This window comes from Sturnira hondurensis, unplaced genomic scaffold, assembly GCF_014824575.4.
Source record: "Sturnira hondurensis isolate 20B ecotype Veracruz unplaced genomic scaffold, ASM1482457v3 Scaffold0017082, whole genome shotgun sequence".
In the NCBI taxonomy this organism is placed as follows: Eukaryota; Metazoa; Chordata; class Mammalia; order Chiroptera; family Phyllostomidae; genus Sturnira; species Sturnira hondurensis.
The window spans coordinates 806,783-831,295 of NW_028089713.1; the positions used below are offsets into that span (position 1 = coordinate 806,783).

Consider the following 24,513-nt stretch of genomic DNA (forward strand, 5'->3'; position numbering starts at 1 on the left):
CCTCTCAACTTTTTTTTCAGACCTTGTATCACTACTGCATTTATTATTTCTTTTTTTTTCAGCAAAACTCATAAGTTACCCACCAGCCTTGTCTTTCCCAACTGTCACCAACACTGCTCTCTCTGTCAAAATTCTTCCTCCCCATCTTTTTAAATTTAAATACTCACCCAAAGATACGTTTATCGATTTTAGAGAAAGGAATGGAGAAAGAAAAGAAAGGAGGAAAGGAGGGAGAGAGGGAGGGAGAAGGAGGGAGAAACAGCTACCAGTTGCCTTCTGTATGCAACCCAAACTCACAACCTAAGCGTGTGCCCTGACTAGGGATGTGCATGGGATGACACTCTAGCCAACTGCACCACCTAGCCAGGGCCCCCCACCATTTTTTTATCCTCCTTCTACAACTTTTGCCTCGTCTCAACTGAATTAAGCTTATAGGACCAATACCTAGTATTGACACTTCTGTTTTTTTCACTTCCCATTCACTGAACTTCACCTCCATATAACGCCACCCAGAACCCAGCCTGAACAAACCTCTCTTCTTTATGCACTTAGGGCACTTTGTATAAATGGGTGGCTATGGTCTGTCATACATCTGCCCTCTGTCACATCACAATGTGTCAGAGGCTTCTAATAGACCATTTCCCCTTTTTTCTATATTAATAGAAACTCTACTTTCAGCTCACCCAGAAACTATACTTCCCAGCCTTGCTTGTAGCTCAGTATAGCTACATAACTAAGTTCTGCCCAGTCAAATGTGAGCTGGAGAGATGTATGTGCCACTTCCAAATTGCACCTTTAAAGAATATACTTATTCCTGCCCCTTGCCCTTTTACCTGTCCCGCTGGCTGGAATGGGGACATGGTGGCAGTAAGCCATCTTAGGTCATACAGACGAGGGCAACACTCTCATGATGGAATAAGAAGCCTGACACAGCCCTGTATGGCCAACGCCCAGACTATTATACAAGAGAAAAATCAACCTCTATCTTGTGTAAGCCACTATCATCTGGGGTCTATTACAGCAGCACAAGCTATCTCCTAACCAAAACAGACATACAGGCATGTCTAAAAAGCCTTTCCTGGACTAAAAATGTTGACTTTTCAGTTGCTAACAAATGATTCGAGCTTGGCCTGGTGGCGCTGCCTACCGCGTGCCATTTCAATGTCAGCAGCGTGGCTCTCTCTGTGTAGTAACGCTTGTGTGTGCAACTATCTGAACACTCACTTGTCTTTTGCAACACGGGGGTGTGGAAACTGGAAAAATGAAGTGCTATTGCTAGTGTTGTGCTGAGAAGTAGCCTCATCACTGTATTAATAAGACGAGAGGAGACGGGAATCATCAGCAGCTCTTCAGATACTCACGAGACTTAAGTAAGGCATTCCATGGGTATAACTGTGACAAAAAGGAAGACCAGGTACAGAATGCTGAGAGTACATCCAGTGAGGTGTAACTCAGAATTTCACATATATACTTATAGCAACAGAACCTACCCACTCCATGTAAAACTCTGGTTTGACATTCAACCATTTGACTTTTCTGTACATTTTTAGGAACAAATTATCTACAGAAGTAGGATATTGCCTGGACTCTCTACCTGAGTTTCTTGCTATCTTGCCTGAATTCAATGCATTTGTGTGTATGTTTCATCTCCTCTTCGCACCGGCTGAGACACAGGGTGCCTTCTGAACATATGAAATTGCCACTATAAGGCATTTTTGACCTAGAAAACCCAGCAATTTCACGTTACACTCTAATGGATTGAAAGCTCCTAGGTTCGGAGCTCACTTTAATCTTTGCATCTCGCACAATGCCTTCTACATGGGAGGGCATCTATAAGAAATTGCTGGGGTTAACTGTTACAGATCCTCAGATCTTCTACTTCCATCAGACAACACTATCCTACCTTACTCTCTATCCTTTCAATGCTTAAAAATAAATCTCTCCCTCTTTCCTCCCTCTTTTTCTCCCCCTCCACTTCTGGTAACTTCTAACAGAAACTTTTTAAAAAAGATTTTATTTATTTATCTTTAGAGGGGAAGGGAAGGAGAAAGGGAGAGAATATCAATGTATGGTTGCCTCTCATGGGTCCCCTGCTGGGAACTGGCCTGCAACCCAGGCATGTACCCTGATTGGGAATGGAACCGTGATCCTCTGGCTCACAGGCCCACGCTCAATCCACTGAGCTACACCAACCAGGGTTTCCTAACAGAAACTTTTACTCCTCCCTGACATTGGGTCTGCCCAAGCCGTGGGTTCTGGTTTTAGCTTTATTCTTCTCTTTCTCTCCCCTGAGTTTATATACTTTCATATTGGGTTGGCCAAAAAGTCCATATGGTTTATTGCATAAAATAAAAGACCCTTTTTAAATTTGCACCAATAACTTTATTGATTTGAATATTTTGAGTATGTTGGCTATCTTCTACTACTGGTTTCTAGTGGGTACATGCCAGGGGTGCTGCTAAACACCTCCAAATGCATGAGGCAGCCCCACAGCAAAGAATTATTTGCCTGAAATGTCAATAGTACCAAGAAACTTTACAAACCACTTTTGACACGTTCAATCAGTCACAGCACCTTCTCCATACACAGCACGAATCTTTTCTTTGCATTTCAGTTGTGTTTTTACCTTTCTTGAAATAATAAAGCATAACATGCCAAAAATGTTGCATATTTTTCCACCATCAATATTAAAATGGCTACAGAAAAATTCAACAGTTCTGATAACTTTTTCCTCTATGCTATTACAGTTGTCCTGACTTTCCCCCCTTGCCCTCCTCTGCCCAGCACCCCATACCCCCTCAGGCAATCCCCACACCATTGTTCATGTCCATGGGTCATGCATGTAAGTTCTTTGGCTACTCCAGTTCCTATACTGTACTTACATCTGTCCTTCTTAATTCACTCACCTCCTCCCCCAGTCCTCCAACCCACCCCTCCCATCTGGCAACCATCAAAACACTCTGCATCCATGATTCGGTCTCTGTTCTTCTTGTTTGTTTAGTTTGGTTTTTAGATTCAATTATTGATAGATTGCTATTTTTTGCCATTTTATTGTTCATAGTTTCAATATTCTTTTTCTCAAATAAGTCCCTTTAACATTTCATATAATAACGGTTTGGTGGTGATGAACTCCTTTAGTTTTTTCTTATCTGGGAAGCTCTTTACCTGCCCTTTGATTCTAAATGATGGCTTTGCTGTGTAGAGCCAACTTGGCTGTAGGTCTCTGCTTTCCATGACTCTGAATGTCTCCTGCCAGTCCCTTCTGGCCTGCAAAGTTTCTTTTGAGACATCAGCTGACAGTCCTATGGAACTCCCCTGCTCCCACAGGGGGTTGCTTTTCTCTTGCTGTTTTTAAGATTTTTCCTTTATCTTCAACCTTCAGCATTTTAATTATGATGTATCTTGGAGTGGGCCTCTTTACATCCATCTTGTTGGGACTCTCTATGCTTCCTGAACTCGCATGCCTGTTTCCTTTATCAAGTTAGGGAAGTTTTTCTTTCACTGTTTTTTCAATGGAAAAATATCTTTCATTGTTTTTTTTTCATTGAAACAATGAAAAATTGTTTCATTTTTTCTAATTTTTTTCACTAGAAACAATCTTTCTAATTTTTTCCCATTTTTTCATTGTTTATCTTTCAATGAAAAAAACAATGAAAGATATTAGAAATCTATTTTCCAGTAGGCACAATTTCCAACTAGGCACAATATTTTCCAGTAGGAAAATAGATTTCTAGTATTTTGCTCTTTCTCTCCTCCTTCTGGCACCCCTATGAGGTGAATGTTGGCCCTTCCAAGGCGGTTTATACTACTTCATTTCTTTTTATTCTTGTTCTGATCGGTTGCTTTTGCTTCCTTATATTCCAAAGCATTGATCTGATTTTCAGCTTCATCAACTCTACTGTTGTTTCCCTGTAAATTGTTCTCTGTTTCGATTAGTGTATCCTTCATTTCTGACTGGATCTTTTTTATGCTGCTGAGGTCCTTCCTCACTAAGTTCCTTGAGCACCCTTATAGCCAGTATTTTGAACTCTGCATCTGATTGATTGCGTATCTGCATTTCATTTAGTTCTTTTTCTGGACTTACAATCTATTCTCTTGTTTGGGCCATTTTCTTTGTCTCCTCATTTTGGCAGCCTCCCTGTGTTTGTTTGTATGTATCAGGTAGAGCTGCTTTGACTCCATGTCTTTGTAATGTGGCCTAATGTAGTAGGTGTCTTGTAGGGTCCAGTGCATAGCCTCCCCTATCACCTAAGTTGGGTACTTGAGGTGTGCCCTTCATGTGGGCTGAGTACACTCTCCCCTGTAGTTGAAACTTGGTTGCTGCTGGCAGATCAATGGAAGGGCTTTACCCAGACCAGTCAGCTACAAGGTCTGGTTTTGACCACTTATCATCAAACTTCTCCCTCCGCAGAGGATCAACTGTGCAGGGGCAGGGTGGTGGTGCTCTGATGTGGTCTGTGGCTGTCCACTGGGTGCTGTGGCCCTAGGGTTCCCAGGGTGGTGCAGGCCAAGGTCAGCTCACACCTGTGTTTTGCATGAGGTCACCTGGTCTGAGCTATAAAGCAGTTTGAGATAGCTGCTACTTGTGCTGGTCTTGGAGATTCCCAGGTGATGCCAAGCTGTGAATGTAGGCTGGCTGCTGTCTTTTAGGATTTAGGAAGTTACGAAGCATGAGCCGAAACCAGCCATTCATGTGGAAAAGAAGCTTGGATGGATCTATAAGTTGGGTTTGATAGAGTGTCTGGGGATTCCCAAGGCAGATCAAACTATATTAGCCAAGTTGGTGGAGTCTCAGATATGGCACCAGCTTTCCAGCTCTGTGCGGGGAGGGTTTAGAAAAGGGACAATGGCCTCTGCTTGCCTTGATGCCAGACACTTCAGTTTCTCCCAGTATGACACTGGTGCCTTTCAAGCTGCTACCCCAGTGCTGGAGCTCAGAGGGAGTGAGTCTGAGTAGGTGAGTCCATGTGTGGGTTCTTTAAGAGGAATTGCTTGGGGCTCCAAAAGCTCTTTCCTTCGACTAAATCCCCACTGGTTTTGCAGCCAGAGGTTGTGGGGATTTATCTTCCTGGCACTGGAATGCTGGGCTGGGGGGCCTGGTGTAAGGCTTGGACTCCTTACTCCTGACATAGCCCTCCTGAATTTTTATGCACTACACATGGGTGGGGGACTAGCCCATTCCGGGTGTACACCTCTCCTACCAGTCTGAATGGATATGGTTTAATAGCATAGTTGTCAAATTTCCATTCAACTCATTTCTGACGGTTCTGAGTGATGGTTGTTCTATAGTTTAGCTGTAATTTTGATGTGGTTGTGCAAAGAGGCAAGTCACATCTGCCTATACCGCCATCTTAATTGGAAGATCTCCTTTATTTTTCAGTAAGTTTTTTAAATGTATGCTGACATGATAGCTGTCACAATATAATCTAACAAAATTGTTTCAAATGAAGTAAAGACAACTAAGCACCGCTAGAGCCATCATAGTACGGAATAACCTTCATAAACTTTTTGGCCAACCCAATATCTTCCACAATCAGTTCTATACTGAAGCTTATACTATCTAATCCCAGTCATACCGTCTTATCTCAAGAAATGCAACCTTCCATCTGAATGCCTGAAGGCCTCCCACTGCCCCCAAATGAGCATATCCAAAGTTGGCTCACCAATCACAAAGAGGTCTTTTTTCAACATCCCCACTTTTTTTAAAAAAAAGATTTTATTTATTTATCTTAGAGGGGAAGGGAAGGAGAGAGAGAGAGAAATATCAATGTATGGTTGCCTCTGGTGCATCCCCTGCCAGGAACCGGGAACTGGCCTGCAACCCAGGTGTGTGCCCTGACTGGGAATCGAACCTTGATCGTGTGGTTCGCAGGACTGCACTCAATCCACTGAGCTACACCAGCCAGGGCTCAACATCCTCACTTTTATGGTAGATTCCATAACTCTTCCAGGTTGCCAGGTTAGAGACAGTGGGTCACCCCTGACCATTACAATTCTTTACCCAATCATTTGCCCAGTCCTGTTCAGTTTTTCTAATATACTTTGAATATATTCCTTTCCCTCTGTTCTTTGCTGCTACCACGATGTGCATCAATTCCCTGCCCCAAAACCTCCACTTTGGCCTTCTCTGGCATAAAAACTCATTCTTCTACCACATCTTTTCCCATGTCTCTGTCCCCACACAAGAATCCAGAGGGCTCATTACCACACTGCCGTATCAAATCTGAACTCCTCTGCTTGTCTGTCAAAGACCCATTATTTGGTGTCTACTTGTCTGTCTATATGTTCCACTGTTTTTGAAACTACCTGTATTCTCACAATATTTTGCTCAGACGTCTATTAAAGGCCTTTGCACATTATGTTGTCTACATGTCTCTCTTCTCTGTAAGCCAGGGTTCTAGAGCTTACCTTACCTCCATAGGAATCAGTACAGAGCACAGTATCCAGTAGGAATTAATAAGGGGTTTGTTGAATAAGCAGATTGTTACTCAGGATAAGATCAGACAGGAAGATTTTAAAGTAAACTAGCCATAAAGTGACAGAAAAAGGAGTGGAGAAGTTTCCTTCCTACAAGTTCTTGCAGTACCTTGTACTTCAGTTTTGTAACACCTACCTCAACTTGTCTAATTGTGTGATTTGTTTAACGGCTGCCTCCTCATTCTTCTATTAAGAGCAACGCGGAAGACAACACGCTATTCACTGCCACATCCCAAGGCACAGCGTCTGGTGTAAAGGAGTTCAAGGAATGTGTAATGGACATCTGTCGAACGAATGCTTAACAATCTTCCTTTTCATGAAGCTGGATTCCTCACTAGTCCCTGTACCTTTACCCCTACTTCCTCCCACTTGTAATACTGTTCTCTACCACACAAATCTTTAAAGCTTAACCTAAAATCTCACTTGCTCCTTCTAGAAAATTCTCCTAACTATTCTAGATCCTTTATCTATCTCTGATGATTTATCTCTGACCTCTTCTCATATCTACATTCTACACAAAACAATGATCCCAATGAGATCATTATTGCCTTATCCTTTAATTGCTTCCTGTATTAAACATCTTTTCTCCACAACAATATTTGGCCTCCTCTGGATACACACAATAAACTACTCTTATATCTTCTAAAACCCATACAATATGAAACACATAGCCGGCTCTCTATAAATACTTACTAGTTGTTTGGGGAAAAATGTGGCCAGGTACCAGCTCTATCGGAAAAATCAATTCTTCCAGCCTTGGAGAAAACACTCTATTCTTTGTATGTGATCTTAATCAGAGCAATTCAGATAATTTAAAAGTGGCACATCTGGATCTTAATTTGTAGTAAATATGTCCTTAAGCTGAGAATACTAGTAAAACTAAAGTGATGTTTTAAACTTAGTAGGAGATTATTAACAGAATAAATCCAACTTTGAATCACTTTACTGCATACTAAAATAACATTTTATTCTCTCAGAATTGCTTATCATAAAGAGAATAGGACTTGGAAAAGATAAGGGCCTCTGAGGATAAAACATCTTGCAGAGATTCTCATTCTGGCTAAACCAAGAATGTCACTTATTCTCCTCCATCCAAGCCTCCGTATCATTGCTCAGAGCTGGCTTGTAAAAGATGCTTGTTTCCTCAATTATTAGGGTGATAAACAAAAATAGAAAATAGGGAAAGATATACTTGGCATTAATTCTTAAATTCACTCATTCACCCATCCAATATTTAGTGACCATCTGTTATATACTTCATGTTATGGTAGGCACTGCAGGAGACTGAAAAATGAATTAAAAAGTTTATCCAATCCACTGAGAGGAGATAATGTAAGGCAGACAGTGCTGAATGTCCAAATAAAAGAACAAATAAAATGCTGGACAAATTCAGAAGAGGGAAAACATTCTTTCTTCTGGGAGAATCAGGAAAGTTTCTTAGAACAGATTGCTCTGAGATGGGTCTTAGAACATAGGTATGGTTTAGACATGCAGAGATGGAAGAATGGGCATACAAGCTCAAATAACAGGATAAGCAAAGACCCACGGGAGTCAACGTTCTGTTTGGCTAAGATAGAGTGAACTGGAAATAGGAAATAAGGTTGGAAAGCTACGTGGGCCAGATGTGGAGGGGCTTGAGGACTAAGCTAAGGAATGTCCACCTTTGTGGGGTTCCCGTCATAGCAGATCTAGGGGTGGGACCTGAGATTCTGTATTTCCAGCATCCTAGGTGATGCTGATAATGGGAGATCACACCTTGAGTATCAAGACCATAGATACACAGATAGTGGGGAGCCACTGCACAGAGAAACTGCCTGAAGTGTGTTCCAGGAAGACTAAATCTGCTAATAGTGGATCAGCCAGGCTGGAATGGGGAGAAGCTGTAGACTGTGGTCCTCAATGATGGTCAACCATTAGAATCATCTGGGAAGCTTTTAAAACATATTGTTACTCAGGCCCTACTCCCAGAGATTCTGATTTAATTGGTCTGGAGTGGGGCCCAGATTTTAGCATTTTAAAACGTTCTCCAGGGAATTCTAATGTGCAGTTGGGGTTAAGAATCTCTACTATAGATGATACAGTAAGTACTGCAATTGTTCCAGCAAAGATGATGATCTAAACTAGGGCGATGGCAATGAGAACAAATTGAAGGGGCCAATTGTATAAAATACTATAAATGTGGAAGAAAAAGACTAGCAACTATATGGGCAGCAATATAGAAGTATAGCTACATCATCATTCATTTCTTCCAATTTGGTAAAACGTATAAGAATACAGATTCTAGGGGAAGGAAGTGGGGAGAGCTGAAGTGGTGGGGAAGGGGGGGGGAGGCAGAAAACCGTACTTGAACAACAACAACAAAAAGAATACAGACTCTAGAACTAGATGGCCTGAGTTTGAATTCCAGCTCGGTTTACTGGTAGGGGTGGGGGGTGGGGGGTACAATGGGCAAGTTCCTTAGCCTTTTTATGACTTAGCTTCCTCATCTGTAAATTGGGGAAATAACAATAACCACCATATAGAGCCGTTGTGGTGATGAGTTAACGTGCATGTAAACCCTATGGAACCATACTTGCCGTATAGGAAGAACTATGAAAGTGTTTGCTGTTATTATTAGCAGGGCTCATTATCTATTGGGATGTCTCCAGTGTGTTGTGCTACATGCAAAGCGATCTGGAAAAGGAGAAATCCTTGAGGGCTCTCAACCTCCAGCCAATTTGAAGTCACGGGGTTACCTGCTTCATGAATCCAATTGGATCTAGGTGGCACACCCTGCCTCCCTCCATCTCAGACCCCTTCCCAAGGTCTCTAAAAGTGACAACCAAGGAGTCCCTACTTGAACTGCTGGTCCTTGGTGCTGCGTGTCTTGGCCAGGAAGCGCTCTGCCAGCTTTTCCAAGTTTCGGGAGTAGTCCATTTCAATCTCAGCCTTCTTTCGGAAGAAGTCCTGGAGGTCCTGCAACAGCTGCACCCGGAGCTCACACTGCTGGTCCAGGCATTTCATCTGCTCTGTGAGCTGAGCACGGATCTCTACAACAAGAAAGGCAAGACGGTCACACGGAGAGCAATGCATGCAATGCTTACTCCTTCCTTTCACTTGATCCCTGTCTTCTGGGGAACTTAGAGCCTTTGATGGTGATGATGATGATGAGGAGGAGGAGAAGCCTCAACTCCGCCAACTTTTTCCAGAATACTAAAAAACACTGGAACCAGGAAGCTGCTGAATCATTTGAGAGAAAGTATTTATTAGAAATAATAATATTTAGAGCTACTATTTATTGAACAATTTACTGTATTTCTGGCACAGTGCCAGAATTTGGGTTCTCTTCTAGCAAAGAGTGTAAAGAATTTTCTTCCAACCATCCTGTTGGGTAAGTATTACTTTCAGCCTCATTTTAAGATGATAAAACTGACTCTTAAAGAAGTCAAGCCATACCAAATACAAGCAGCCTGACTTTAGAGCCCAGGCTCCTACTTTTTGTACTTTCACCCCTCATTTCAAAATGCTTTTCCACATCTTTATGAATTAGGGTCAGGGTCAGGATATTTTAAGGGAGATAGAAAGGACCCTGCCCAAGGTCAAATAGTGGCAATGAAGAATGAAACAAGCTCTCCAGGTAAGTAAACCATCTGCTATCAAGCACATTCCATAGTTTCCAATATCATAGAATGTAAATCAACCTTAAAGAGGTTGATTTTTTTCACCAACAAATATCACTCATATCTCTATTGTTTCATCCCCACTGATTCAGCTTAGAACCCCTGCTTTGTCAAAGCTAGAAATATTTCTGGTTAAGCTCCAGCTTGGCAGATTTCTGCTGGCCAGACTCCTCCTACGGGGTTAGCAAACACCCTCTCCGTAACTACAGCAATGGTTGCTCCAGCTGCAATCAGATCTGCCTCAAATGCAATACTGCATTGGTAACTGACAGGAGACCTGGCACCCACAGGAAGTACTGTCAAAGCCAGACTGCTCGTCAGCTCAGAGAAGGCCTGCAGTGTGTATCCTGCGAAGTTATGTTACAATCACTATCTGAGTCACAATGGAGCCATTTCTGTCATCCCTTCCCCCTCCAAGCCTGCTCAACTCAATGCATTAGGATGTGACAGTGACTCTAATCCCAGGAAAAAAAGAGCACCTATATTATTATGCTTTTCCTATGCATGCTACAAATCCATTCCCAGATAGTAGAGCTGTAACAATGCTTTCTATCTGTGCTGTTTAATGCATGGGGCAGGGAAATCTACAGTTTTCATCTGAGCTGTGGATAAACAGAGGCAAATTCAGGATCAGGGCTATAATGATGAAAAATACACCAAGCACTCCTTTTATGAAGCAATGAAGGATGGGCAACGACACACTTAGCATTCCCCAAAGTAGGTAGGGGTCCATAATCTATCCCCATCTTCATTTTTTAAATTCTGTTTTCACAGATACCAGGATGTAGCACAAGTATCTGATCATTCATGGGTGATCTCAGTTGACCTGTAAGTGCTATTCTCACCCTCTTTGTCCCCACGCCTGCCCCTTGCCAACCACCAATGCCAACAAGGTCTGCAGTAACCTCACCTGAACTGAAACTGAGCACCACAGGATTGTTCTAGCAGACAGAAGGCTGTGCAGAAAAGCCGCCTACCTCATCACTCATCAAAGCTCTCTTGTTCTGTGTTTTTCTGGGAGTCTGATTACAAGGGTTTGGGGAGGAAGATCTGCAAAGGGCATGTAAGGCATATGGTTTTTGCCTGGGAATTTCTGGGCCTCTTAAAGGCAACAGCATTTACCAAGACTATTCCTGGAGGCATCTGTGCCCCTTCCATCTATTGACAGATAGAGGTCGTAGCTGGCAGTAGTAGCCACTGGGTGGGCAGACTGTGGGTGGAGAGGACATTCATTGATATTACTTACAACTAGTCCACTCAATAAGAATCAGGGCTTTTTCAGTGAAAAGGTACTCGTAACAGAAGTAGAAGAGGATGTGGATGGGTGATGGGGCTATCAGCCCCCTCTGAGTGACCTGTAATTTATTTAAGACTTTGCCTCAATATCACTAACCAAAGAAGCAGAAAGGAACATGGTAAAATGGATGATGCCCACCCTCCACCAAAAAGAGGGGGCTAAGTAAATTCCCTTGATACCCATGAAGTTCCAGAGGTACACCACTTCAAGGCTGTCCTATCCAAGAAACAAACACTTCAGAGGAGACCTCTGAGATACATGAATTAAGAGGCCCCCAAGCATATCCAACCAATATGGCATTCCACCCTGACTTTCTCAGGTGCCTCAATGAGGGGGCAGCACAACACAAAGTGATCCTAGTTGAAAAGTGGGCTAGTTAGTGAGTCAGGGCTCTAGTCCAAACTATCTCTAAGGGCCTAAATCACCCCTCAGCTGGAAGTTGGAGAAGGGGACATTGCAGGGGTAGAAGCCAAAGTGTTCCATCAGGCCCTTCCAGGCCCTGAGGACAGGCAACATGTGTTCACTTGAACACCCTTTATATACATTACCTCATTTAACCTTCACATCTAGACTCTAAGTCTCCAGTTACCCTGATTGCAGAGATGAGAAAACTGAAGTTAAACTAGTTAAGTAATTTACAAAAAACTCATAGAATTAGGTACAAATGGGACTAAAGCTAAATTAGGGTTTGTCTGCTTTGTCAAAGAGGTTGATAGTGGGGCAACAAGATAAGAGGCATAGAACATGAGTCTGGAGTCTGTGAAAGTATTTCTGCAAAAACCAGTTTCTATAGCTCCCAGCCGTGAAACGTTCACTTCTCCACCTTTCAGCTAAGGGGTAAGTGATTCAGGCCCCCAGAGGCACCACCCACTAGTGCACTGACTCACTAACTAGCCCGCATTTTGGCCAGTCCACAACAGGGATGGATCCCTTCCCTGCTTCCAAGATCTACTCTACAACAGGACAGCTTTGGAGGAAATGCTTTTCTTGTCCTGTGAGCACACCCGGAGGTCTGCCAGTAAGCCCGGAGGGCGGAGAAAGTGAGAAAGCAATATTCCCACCCCTGATCCAGGAAAAGAAACGTGAGTCTGTGCTAACAGATACTACCTGCCACTGGAGTTGATTTGTGATTTGGCACCACTGAGCAATCTCCCCCTGCAACCTGCCAGGAGGGAGAAACCTCCCTGGCTTCCATCCTCAGAGCATCCACCCAGACGTTTAAGGGAGACTACAACCAACCCCATCTCCAGGCCTGCAGCCCTAGGACAGAATGGCTGCTCTGTTCACGGTAAAATGTGCTGCTTCAGGTTTTTGCTGCAGCTGAAAGGCAAACAATAGGCCCCAAGAAGGCAGCTGTGCCAGCCCCAGACCTCTGCCCATGCACATAAGGGGCAGGAAACAATAGGCTACTGAATGCCAGCACGCCTGGGCCATGTGCCCAGACTGGAGGCTCCTCTGCACCCTGACCTACCCACAACTACAAGGGCAGAAAGAAGAAAGGGGTGATTTACAAAAACATGAAGGGATTCCTCACAATTCTATTGTGTGCTCAGGCAAGTATGCACACACACGTGTGCATACTCAAAGACATGCACAGTCATACCACCCACACTGTGCTTCACCATAACAACTCATGAAGACTTTACAAATCCAGTAACAGTTAGACGAAAGTTCTGGGAGCTGGGAGTGATGGAGTCCTTGTCAGTCCTAGAACTACATGGGAAGAAGTCAAGCTCCCACTTTCTAGAAGCAGCTGTTATCTCAGGGATATGGATAAATGCCATGACCATCCACAAAGCCAAAGTACAAAGGTCACTATGAACTACTTGGGGTGATACATGCCCAAAATGACCTCCCCTGGGCATCTAACACAGCCCAGTCATTCAGTAAACCTTTGCTGAGCCCCTACTGTATGGCAGACCCCATGCTAGTGATGGAGAACAAAACAGGCCCACCCTTCCCTAATGAACATGGCTTGACAAAGAAAGAGAAAAGAAAGCAAAACAGTTTTATTGCTTTTGTTCTAAACATTCTTTATTGTAACGTAGCCACAGTAGTAAGTTCCAACCTGAAGACCACAGATTTATAAATCATCAGTAGCAGACAAAAGAAATCAAGCAACAAACCTAATAAAAATTCAATGTCCCATTTTTTCCATTAAATTTTTTAAAAAATTTAAACACTTGAACAAAAACCTGCAGCTTCCCTTGCAAAAGGGACCAAACTCTTAGAACAAGTTTTCTGAGTTTCAGAATTGACCTCTGGTTGGTATTTCATCTAAGACTCAAGTCAAAACTTAACTACACCGTTCTAGAGTTAGATAGTGGGGATGGTTACACAATTTTCTGAATATACTTAAAAAAAAAACCACTGAATTTTACAATTTAAAAGGGTGAATTTTATGATATGTGAATTATATGTAGTTCCCTAAAAACCCAACCAAACCGAACAGCAAGTTGTGTTGAGCTCTGCCCTTCCAGCTAAGGGGAAAACAGCCCAGCAAACAGGCACCAAAGGAGTGAGGAATTCGTGGTTCCCATTTCTCCATTTATATGGGCTGACTCTCAGTTCTGCATTGAATATTCTTAAAGTAAATATTGGAAGCTGCCTCTCTGGACAGCAAGCTTGGCCATGACATTGAAATCCACCGACGGATTACCATTCTGTCATTTCAGATCAAAACCTGGCAAGGAATGTTGGGATGCATGATGAGTTCAAATCCAGGATCAGCAGACATATCCAGAAAAGTTTCCTCTGGGTTTGCTGATTCCTTGGCCATGCTTGCGCACAACTCAAATCCTCACTACTTGGGTCCTTGGAGTTAGAAGGAGGTTCATTTTCACTTTAGAGATGCTGATGGGTCACATGAAGAATGAAACGGGAAAGAAAACAAACCCTAATAAGACACTGGTCATTTAACAAAAGCAGACAGGGACCTGCCACACCAACAATCATGTAAACACTAAATTATAAAACACCTGGCAATGCAGGTGACACAATCCTCTGAACAATGTCCTCACTTCAGAAAACACCCAAGGAACTCACCAGTCAGCAGAGCACAAAAGGACTTTGTTTAGTCTGTAGCTTTCAATCCAGAGATATTGGTCCCATTCTTTCCCTCTCTCAAAATTCATTCTCCTTCAGGAATTTTCTATGAGTCACACAGAACCCCCTCTTATGAATCCCACATTGTCAAAGGGAAGGTAGAGAAGGGAGGGCAGGCCACAGAAAGATGCAATCTTTGGGGAGTAATACAGGTATGCCCTTCCCTCATCCTTGAAGTGCTGGCACCTAGGAGACAGGAGCTGCGACTCCCACAGGTTCTGTTCAGAGCTGGCAGAACACGAGATCAGCCCAGGTTCCCCACTGGGAACCGGCCTGACTGCCAGTCTTTTCCACAAAATCTGCCTCACCTGCTTTTAGCCCTTTCACAAACACATGATGTCACCACAGCCATCTGAAGAATATTAATTCCTAGTACCTTTCCAGCAAGTGTTATATAAGAAGACAATTGAGGCTTTCATCAGGTTCTGCCCTCCATCTCTCTTACCAAGACCTCTTATCGCAAGGGTAATCAGCTCTCTCAAAACTGTTCCCCAGGAAACAAAATGCTGGGATGCCCTGCCAAGTCTTGCTTTTTGCCCTACTTGTTTGGTTTTCTACAAACTCAGTAAAAGGGAAGCCCTTCAAAATCACTGTTGGACAGAGCAGAGAACCAAAGCCCAGAGAAGGGGAAGGAATTGCCAGAGATCACACAGCCGTTTAGCTGCAGATCTAAGCCTGAAACCCAGATCACTGGGTCCCCAAGCCAGTGTTTCTTACTTACTCTTATTGCAAATATTTATTTGAGCACATTCTAGGAGCTCTGAGAATAGTCCTCCCTCAAAGTTACCAAAATAGTAGGGAAGAAACCAGTGAAAAACACCTATAACAAACAAGGTAAAATAATAACATAAATTAAAGGGGTGTGCATTGCACACAGTGTCATGAGAGCAGAGGGAAGGGAGATGTGTATCAGCTTCAGTCTACTTTCTACACCACATCTCTCAGTGACTGATATCATTAGTAATCCACGAGCAGTCAGTGTTCCAAGAAAAGGCCATCAAGCTACTTTCATTAAAATAAAAAAACAGCAAATATTCCTCCTTGATGAGTATGACTGTTGACTTTACCCTATTAAATACAAAGTAAAAATAGGCATGAGTTAATCCAACCAACCAATAGCTACCAAACTTCCAGAATGTGAGGATGTGATAAATACTTAATGTTTTTCCTTCCTTGCATCCATATCCTTCCCCGCTCTTAGTCCATGCATTTTTGGTAAAGCTGATTCCACCTCTGCCCCCCCCCAAGGATGGTGGGAGTTACCTGCAGGCCATGTTTGGAGTTGCAAGACCTGGGGACAATGAGAGTCTAAACCGGCTGCAGCCATCTTGCCATCATCAATGGCAAGCCTGTTCGAGAACAGAGCTGAGCTGAGGAAGCAGAGCTGAGAAATGGAAAACATGAAAATCGAGCTCCTGAATCAAGTCATAGCCAGATACCAAACATATCTTTGGTCCTTTTAGTCAAAGAAGCCACCTCATTCACTTTTTGCTTAAAATAGATTGCATGGGGCTTTTGGTCCCTTGAAAACAAAGGAAACCTAATGAATACTGAGAGATTCTTAAGTTTTCAGAAACAGGAAGGTTCCTGTTCTCAAGCAACTTACAATCCAGTTGTAAAGATGTGATCAAAATATGTACTTTAAAAAATCTGCATTTACCTGGCTGGTGTGACTCAGTGGATTGAATGCCAGCCTAGGAACCAAAGTCACTGGTTTGATTCCCAGTCAGGGCACATGCCTGGGTTGCAGGCCAGGTCCCCAGTGGAGGGCACATGAGAGGCAACCACACACTGATATTTCTCTCCCCTTCTTTCTCCCTCCCTTCCCCTCTAAAATAAATAAATAAAATCTTTAAAACATCTGCATTTATATATTACATAATTAAACTAGATATTTAATTCTGTATTATATAGCTTTTTATTGTGTACTGTAAGTACATAAAATTAAGAAAAAACACTACAAGTAAAAGCGTTGTAAAGTCAGGAAGAGCAGTGGGAACTAACCTTACAAATAAGGCTTCCTGAGGAAAACTAAACTCCATGAGAGAAAGAATTTGTCTGTTCAGTTCACCAACATACTCCTGAGAGCCAGAAAAATATCTGGCACATAGTAAGACCTTCAAATTTGTAGAGGAAAAAAAGGAAATGTGAGAGAGAGAGAGAAGGACGAGAGGAGAAGGAAACAGGTCTGAACTAGTATTCTGAGGGTGGGCAGAATTTCAGTAAGTGGAAAGGTAGAGAGACAATTCCAGAGGAAGATATAATATAAACCAAGAGATGGGACAATTTGGGGACACAGCCTCTTTGTGAGGCAGTGAGGAAGGGGGCTTGGTCAGAGATAAGGTTTATAGGAAGGAACAACTCCAAAGGCTAACAGAGTACTTTAATTTCAAGCAGTCAGAAATGGAGGTGGTAAAAGTTTGTTCCATGATGAAAACAGAGAGAAGGAAGATCACAGTGGAACAGGTCTGCTGGATGGATTCCTGGGCCTTCTAAAACTAAGAGATGGAGTTCGAGTTAATGAGCAATCCAGGCTGAGTGACCCAGAGGTCAAGAGGGTAGATTTTCATGAGTGGAAAATCCTACCACGTACTAACACTAATCATTAGTAATAATATAGACTCAAGCTAGTGATCCTAAAGCTGCTCATTCCAAACTATCTCTCCCTATCCAGTGGTAATCAAACTGAACATGTAAGAGAGATCCTTGGGTTCAAAGGTGAGACAGCTATCTTGGTGAGAGGACGGAGTGGTAGTTAACTGGAGTCCGGGACTCCCTCACTTTCCTTTTGACTACAGTTCTGTCTGTTGAACTTTAAGGTTGGCATCTTCAAAACTGTCTGACCTGTGCAGCGGATTGTTCCAAAGTTGTGAAAGAAAGAACCTCTCCTCCCCTCGCAATAACTCCACATTACCAAAAACAGTGCATGCCGCTTTGGCCACTAAGAGAAACTAGCCAGTGGAAAAGAGAGGAGAAAAAATGACCCCAAGAGTTTCAAAAGGATGCCCAGTCATCCATTAACTTTCGAGGCCCCAAATAAAGCTACAGAAAGCAACCTTATAAAGCCAATGAGGTGGGAGGGTGTGGAGGGAATATCTCAATGAAGTTTAATAATCACAACTGTTCTGGCAGGCTGCCTTGGCCTTTTCAAGTTACTCAATAAAAAGTCAAAGAAAAAAGGCTCCCAAATGAACAAGCTGCCACAGCAAATGCCAAAGTAGTAATTTTGGCTCCTAGGCCTAGCCTAAAATGTTTAAGAAACAGAATTTCCAAGGTCCAAAGTCTAGAATTAACTTGTACCACAAACTAAAGATTTGGAACGTGATGACCAACAGCTCCTCCGGGAAATGTCACCCAGTCTGAGACCCCTGGTCCATTGCCAGAGGCAACCTGGAAGTCAGCACCCAAGGACAACAATCAACCAACACATCCAGCAAAAGCTGCATTTATTTTATGCCGTCTCTACATCTCTACAAAGATCTGAGTGATGAACCACTGAACACACAAGAAAATGTAAGACACTGCCTTTCTCTCAAAGACCTTATAATCCAATTGGAAAAGAGGGGGACTAAATGCAAAAACATTCAACAATATAAGACTGTGTGTGCTAAGCCAAAATAACAGTCCCAGATCATGTTCAGAGAGGAGGAGATCAGTATAAACCAGTGTGGGCTTGAGTTAGTCTTGAGGCCTTGAGCTGGGGAGGATTTAAAGAGATGTTAAGGATGATAGAGGAGGAGGGTTGTGGTCACTAGGGCAAAGGTAAGGGGGCAGATGTGGGCAGATCAAGATTAGGAGGATGCGAGTAGAGCACTGCGACTTGAAGGTTAACTCAGAAGAGTACGGAGGGGCAGGGGTGGAAACGCAAGAAAAGGCCTGCATACTCCGTGAGAAGATCAGACAAAAATAATTCAAAAGGGATCTGTAAACTGTGGACGAAGCAAGGTTAACAGTCTAGAAAGGGAGGACAACACAAATAGAGTCAAAACCCAAGGAATTCCCTACCAACCAATTCCTAGAAAGACCAAACATCAATTTCAACTTGTCCACTAGAGTAATAGACAATAAACTGCATTTTGCTCAAAAACCCAGCACAAAGAGAAAATAAGCCAGATTATTATTAAAACTCAGACCCTAAATTCCTAGAGAGCTGGCTCTGGAGGTTTACTTCACTTTGAGCAAGACCCAGCTTTGGCATACAGGACTGGCACAATTGTTTCAGATTTAGTTCCACAGCACGGACCAAGCACCTACTGTAGGGTAGAGGGACAAACAAACATGTTTCTGGAAGATCAAGACATTCACTTGGCCTTTGAAATGCCTGTGGAACTTCCAGCTGGAAAAGGCAGTTTTACTCTCCAGTCTGAAGTCCTCAGGAGAGATCAACTCTGGAAACAGACATTTAGGAGCCATCAGCCAGTAGATGGGAGTATGAAGTTACCACAAAAGTGAATACAGCTACCCACAGAAAGCATGGAGAATGAAAGAGAAGTAGGACTAGGCCTGCGAACATTCCCATTTAGGCAGAAAGCAAACAAAGAGGAGATAGGAAAGTAGACTAAGGATGAACAAATGAAACAAAACTGTCGATAACTGCAATCATTTAAATAAGATAGCAGGGCCAAGAGTTTAACTCTGGCAAGTCAGAGTTTATCATTATTGAAAGCTTGCTCTGCTGGATCCAGTTCATCCATCACCCAAGATGAACACAAGTGCCTTGCTGACTGCTTGGATGGAACAGCTTATACCGCTCCAGTTGAAATGGTTGCTCATGGTCCTTCACGCAGCTGGTGGGCCAGCCTGATGGAGTCTTGCCTTGTACCCGTGCTGCATGCTTCTCAAGCTCCACCCTCGGGGTTTCCCTGTTTTCACTGAGGCATGCAACTTGGAGGGACTTGCTCAGCCACTAGCCATGCAACCAAGCACGGGAAGAGTGAAGCTCAATGAAGTCAGCACTTGACCAATAGGAGAGGGAGCTGGCAAATGAAACCTCTCTCCTTCCCCCAAGGGCCTGACTGTTCAGAGATGCAGTAGCTTCACACAATTTCTCTGAAGATGTCCCACAAGGCCTAATGATAAGCCTCTCTTATGAAGCTGTGGCCAGCTCACAAGGAGTCCCTTATATTTGCTCCCCTGCTCTCCCTTTCTTACTTCCCTTTTCTCCTCATTCCTGCTTCCCTGGGATGGCTCTTCCAAATAAAGTGTAAGCTTTTGCCTCTGGCCCTATTTTCTGAAGGACCCAGACTAAGACACTTACCATGTGCCAGACACTGTTCTAGATGTTGGGCCATAGTCCCTTCCTTGCTGAAACAGATTCCAATGAAAGTATCTGCTTAGCAGATCCTTGGGAATAGCTAACCAATTGCTTTTCAAGGACTCAATATATATGTTAAGTGGTTGATTGGTTATAAGAACTGATTGTGTTGATGACAGCTTATTTTCTATGGAAAAGTAAACTGTCTCCACAAAAAGTACAGGCACACTCATCATATATTCAAGAGTAACCACAGGTACCATTTATTAAGTGTTTACTATGTACCAGGCAAGCACATAGTAAACCGAGCCATTATTCAAGTATAAAGGTACATTATCTCATTAAAGCCTTAAAACATCCCAGTGGGATAGGTCTGCAGTAAAGGAGAGTGGTTAAGAGCACACAGTGCATTTCAGAAAGACCTGGGCTTTGATTCTAGCTCTGCTACCTACTAGCTGTGTACATCCTCAAACAAGACAATCTCTCTAAGTCTGTTTCATTATCTATAAAATGGAGTTTTTAAATCGCAGCCACTTGAGTGGGCTGTTATTAAGAGTACCAGAGATAACGTACATAAGGTATTTACTATTCGCCTGGTGCCTTCTCCTTTAGGAATCAACCATGATTTCTCTCCCTGCACAGAGGAGGGACTACTGAGGTTCAGAGCCTGAGGGCACCCCAGTAATTACAGGTCACAAAAGGACTTGAACCTAGATGTGTTTAATTCTAAAATCAGTACTTAATTACTCTCCTGTACCCATTTGTTTAAGGCTGAGATAAGGACTCATTTTGTCTTTCATACTTTGTAGGCTGACAACATTGATTGGTTAACAAAAGGGACCCCTGAATTTCTTCAACTTATCAAATGAAAGGCCTCATTCTCAGTCTTAACTCTTAAATAGAGGTGTTGTGGGTTAGTGGGGAAATACTGTTTAATCATTTCTTCTTGAGGGCAATAGCAACAAAAAGTCCACACCACTGCTTACAGATGCTATCAACTAGAGTAAGGCAGCAAAGCAAAATCTGACCCTGGAACCAGACTTCCCAGGCTCCAAGTGCCAGTTCGCCACTTACTAGTGGTGTGACCCTGGGCAAGTAATTAACCTCTCTGTGCCTCAGTGTCTCCAGCTGTAAAAGTTCAATAATAGCAGTGCTTACCTTCCAGTGTTTTTATGAGTTACTATTCATAAAGTAATTAGAACAGTTTCTGGTACATTGTAAGCCCTGTATATGTTATTGTTAAATATACAAATAAAATGTCTCTCATGAGCTCTTTGATCCTTTATCTTTCTGGACGAGAAGGTATAGGAAGTGGAAGGAATCACAGAGAAGAGATGACTGACTGGCTTCCCAATTTTACAAGCACACACACACACAACAAAAGTTTCATGAAACAATACATATCCTTAGAACATGCTGCAAACTTTGATATTTTCTACATCTTTCTAAATGCGGGTTGTGGCCCACCAGTAGAGGGTCTTGTAGATCAAAAAGCTCTTGAGTAAACACGACCACCAGAAGCAGAACTAGAGCACAGAGTCTTTAAACCACTCAACTCCTTCTTCACTGTGATTATTAAATCGAAATGGGCCTAAGTTTCACTTCTTGCTGGAAAAGAAACTGTATATTCTGGGTCCTCCTCCCATTCCCTCCACAGTTCATGTGAACACCAGAAATTCAGAGAACAGAAGGACCCAGTGGGCACTTCCTGTCCGTGCAAGTCCTGTTCCAGTTGCCCAACCCAACGCGCCACCATTCTGCACCAGGAGGGTTCCTTGGCCTGTCCTGATGCTGAGCAACTGTAGTCACCAATTGTAGGTCTGAAGCAAAAACGCTGCTGATCGAACACAACAAAACAATGTCATGATGTATTTAGTAAACTGATTATACACAAAATAGATAAACCTTATTAATGGTTATGTGTTTTTAAAAAGAGTTCTTATCTCTTGGAGGCAAATACTGAAATATTCAAGGATAATAATGTCTGCTATTTGCTTCAAAGTAATGGATGGAGGTAGGAGTGAGTGGGGGACACGGCAATGAGCTAAGGATTATCGAAAGTGGAGATGGGTACATGGGGGTTCACAACACTTTTCTCTCTACTTTGAATAGGTTTGAAATTTTTCACAAGTAAAGGTTTATAATCTAATCAAAAGCATGTTTAAAAAGGGCTTAAGAGAGTCAAAAGAAACACAAAAGAAGACAAGAGGAGCAGAAAAATATCCAAAGATATATATATATATATAATACAAGGCAATTTTCTTAAAATGAAAAAAGGACTAAATTCACAGGTAGAAACGGCATACTATATACTAGTAAATGTATTTAAAACAATAAACATTATGATATATGCATGATGTTTTGCCCTGGCTGCTGTAGCCAGTTAGTTAAATCATTGTCCCATAACTGAAGGTCTGCAGATATGTGCCGGTCAGGGCACACAGAGGCTGCAGATTCGATCGCTGGTCCAAGCACGTATGATCCCTGGTCTGGATGCATAGGGGAGGCAGCTAATTGACGTTTCCCTTTCACCCTGATGCTACTCTCTCTCCCTTCCTCTCCTTCTAAAAGTAATGAAAAAATGTCCTCAGGTAAGGATAAAAAAATTTTTTAAGACATATGATGTTTAAATATTTGAACTTCAAGGATGAAGAAAGAATTATTTAAGAAGCAATAGAGAAAAAGCAACTCTTCTAACAAAACAGGGGGGGAATCAGGGTGGGCTCAGATTTCTCCACCGCAACATTTGAGACCTGAAAATAATAGAGCCACATCTGAAAAAGCTCTGAGGGAGAGCCACTGTTATCCAAGCGGAGGCAAGTGGGAAAAAGTGGGAAATGGGCTCAGATACACTCTACACCTGGAGATCTCAACCTTGAGAGCACCCACAAACCCCTTCTGAGAAAGAGAAATCCTGCACCCAGTAGATACATAAAAAGATAGGAACATGAAGGTCAAAATGCAAATGTTAGAAACCCTGCCAGGGAAAAAATGCAGAAAGCTAAAAAACTTCGGAGATGGAGAAGACAGGTACAAGGAAGTATAAGAAGACGAATCACCTAAACTTTCCAGCCCAAGAATCAATCTGCCTGAAAGTGAAGATTTAGCTATAAACATAGTTCAAAATACTAATAATGGCTTCAGCCTCCTAATGATTTTCTTAGCGTTAGAACTTAGAGGAACTATAATCTTTTGTGAAGAAACATTTATCTGAAGTTCAGTAGTCCCTCACTTTCCAATTCTGTGCCTGGTACTTCCCAAAGCTGGATCTCCAGTCTAGACCTCTCCCTAAATCCTGCCTCCTGTAAGTGGCTTAACATTGACTCTTGAACAGTTGGTAGGTACTTAGGATTTAACATACTCAAACCTGAGCTCTTGAAACCCACCCTTTCCTGTTCCCTACTTCAATAATGGCACCACCATTCCCTTCGAGGTCAAAGAGGACATTATTGACTCCCTCCCTTCCTTCCAACGTTCCTTCTTTCCTTTCCCTCCCCTCCTCTCCCTTGCCCTTCCCTTCTCCCCTCTTCTCTCTCTCTCTCTCTCTCTTTCATGCCCCAGTCCAATCCATGAGCAAATCCTGCTAGCTCTACCTTCAAAATGTGTCCAGAATTCAACCACTGCTTATTCCCTACACCATTCCTGACAGTCCAACTCAGCATCATTCTGTTCTGAATTCCTGTGGTAACCTCCTAACTGCTCCTGCTCCTACCATCCTTGGTCCCTTATACTCTATCAGAGGTGTCCAACCTTTGGCCTGCAGGACGCATGCAGCTCAGGATGGCTATGAATGTAGCCCAACACAAAACTGTAAATTGAAATTTACTTAAAACGTTTGAGATTTTTTTTGATTACATGTTGCAGTGTGTTTAGTGTGTGGCTCAAGACGACTTTTTCTTCCAGTGGGGTCCAGAGACACCAAAAGGTTGGATACCCCTGATTCCCTGCTCGTCACCCTCTAACTTTTTCTTCCCAATGGAGAAAAGCTGAAGGCTTTCTAAAGCCTTACATGGGCTAGTCCCTGGCTATCTCTTCAGTCTCTCTGTTCTCTAGCCACATTGGCCTCTGTTCACAAAACATACCAAAAGCATACCCCCACCCCAGGCCTTTGCACATGCCTCCCCTACTTTCACATGGTTAACTCCTTCACTTCACTCAGTTCTCTGCCCAAATGTTGCCTTCTCAAAGCAGCCTTTCTGGTCACCCCATCTGAAACAGGCCCTGACACCCGCTATGCCCTTACTCCATTTTATTTTTCTTCATGACACTTAAGAGATCTATTCAGGTATTTGTTTATCATTTCCTCATCCCACTAGAACATAAGCCTCATAATAGCAGGGACTTTCACTGCTGATCCCTGGTGCCATAGTGCTTAACACATAGTAAGCACTCAGTGAACACTCATTGAATGAATGAATGAATGAATGAACAAATGAATGAATGAATGAATAGCTTCTCTGGGTAGAATGGGAGCTAGAACAATTTACTGCTGACTTCTTTGTACTTTTGAGTTTTGCTTAGATTTTTGTACAATAAGCATTTCCTTTTTTTAAAGAAAGCAATAGCTATTCCTTCAAAAATGAAAACAGAAAACCAACCAAAAATCAAAGGAGAGATGCATTATCTAATCAGCTCTGCTGTATTTGGATAGTAGTTTTTGCCCCATTATTTATGAGAGCCACAAGGAGTTTACAATGTAATGCCCATAGGGCATTTTTTCA

At 42.7% G+C, this 24,513-nt stretch overlaps 1 protein-coding gene across 10 annotated transcripts in view; it reads right to left on the reverse strand.

Moving 5' to 3' along the window:
• Nucleotides 1-24,513, reverse strand: part of SRGAP2 (SLIT-ROBO Rho GTPase activating protein 2) — a 253,602-nt gene that overhangs the window by 153,160 nt on the left and 75,929 nt on the right. For all 10 annotated transcript variants that reach the window (XM_037067162.1, XM_037067163.1, XM_037067160.1 and 7 more), the window contains exon 3: nt 9,314-9,506. In XM_037067162.1, the coding sequence (XP_036923057.1) occupies nt 9,314-9,506 (193 nt within the window). The remainder of the gene's footprint in view (nt 1-9,313; nt 9,507-24,513) is intronic.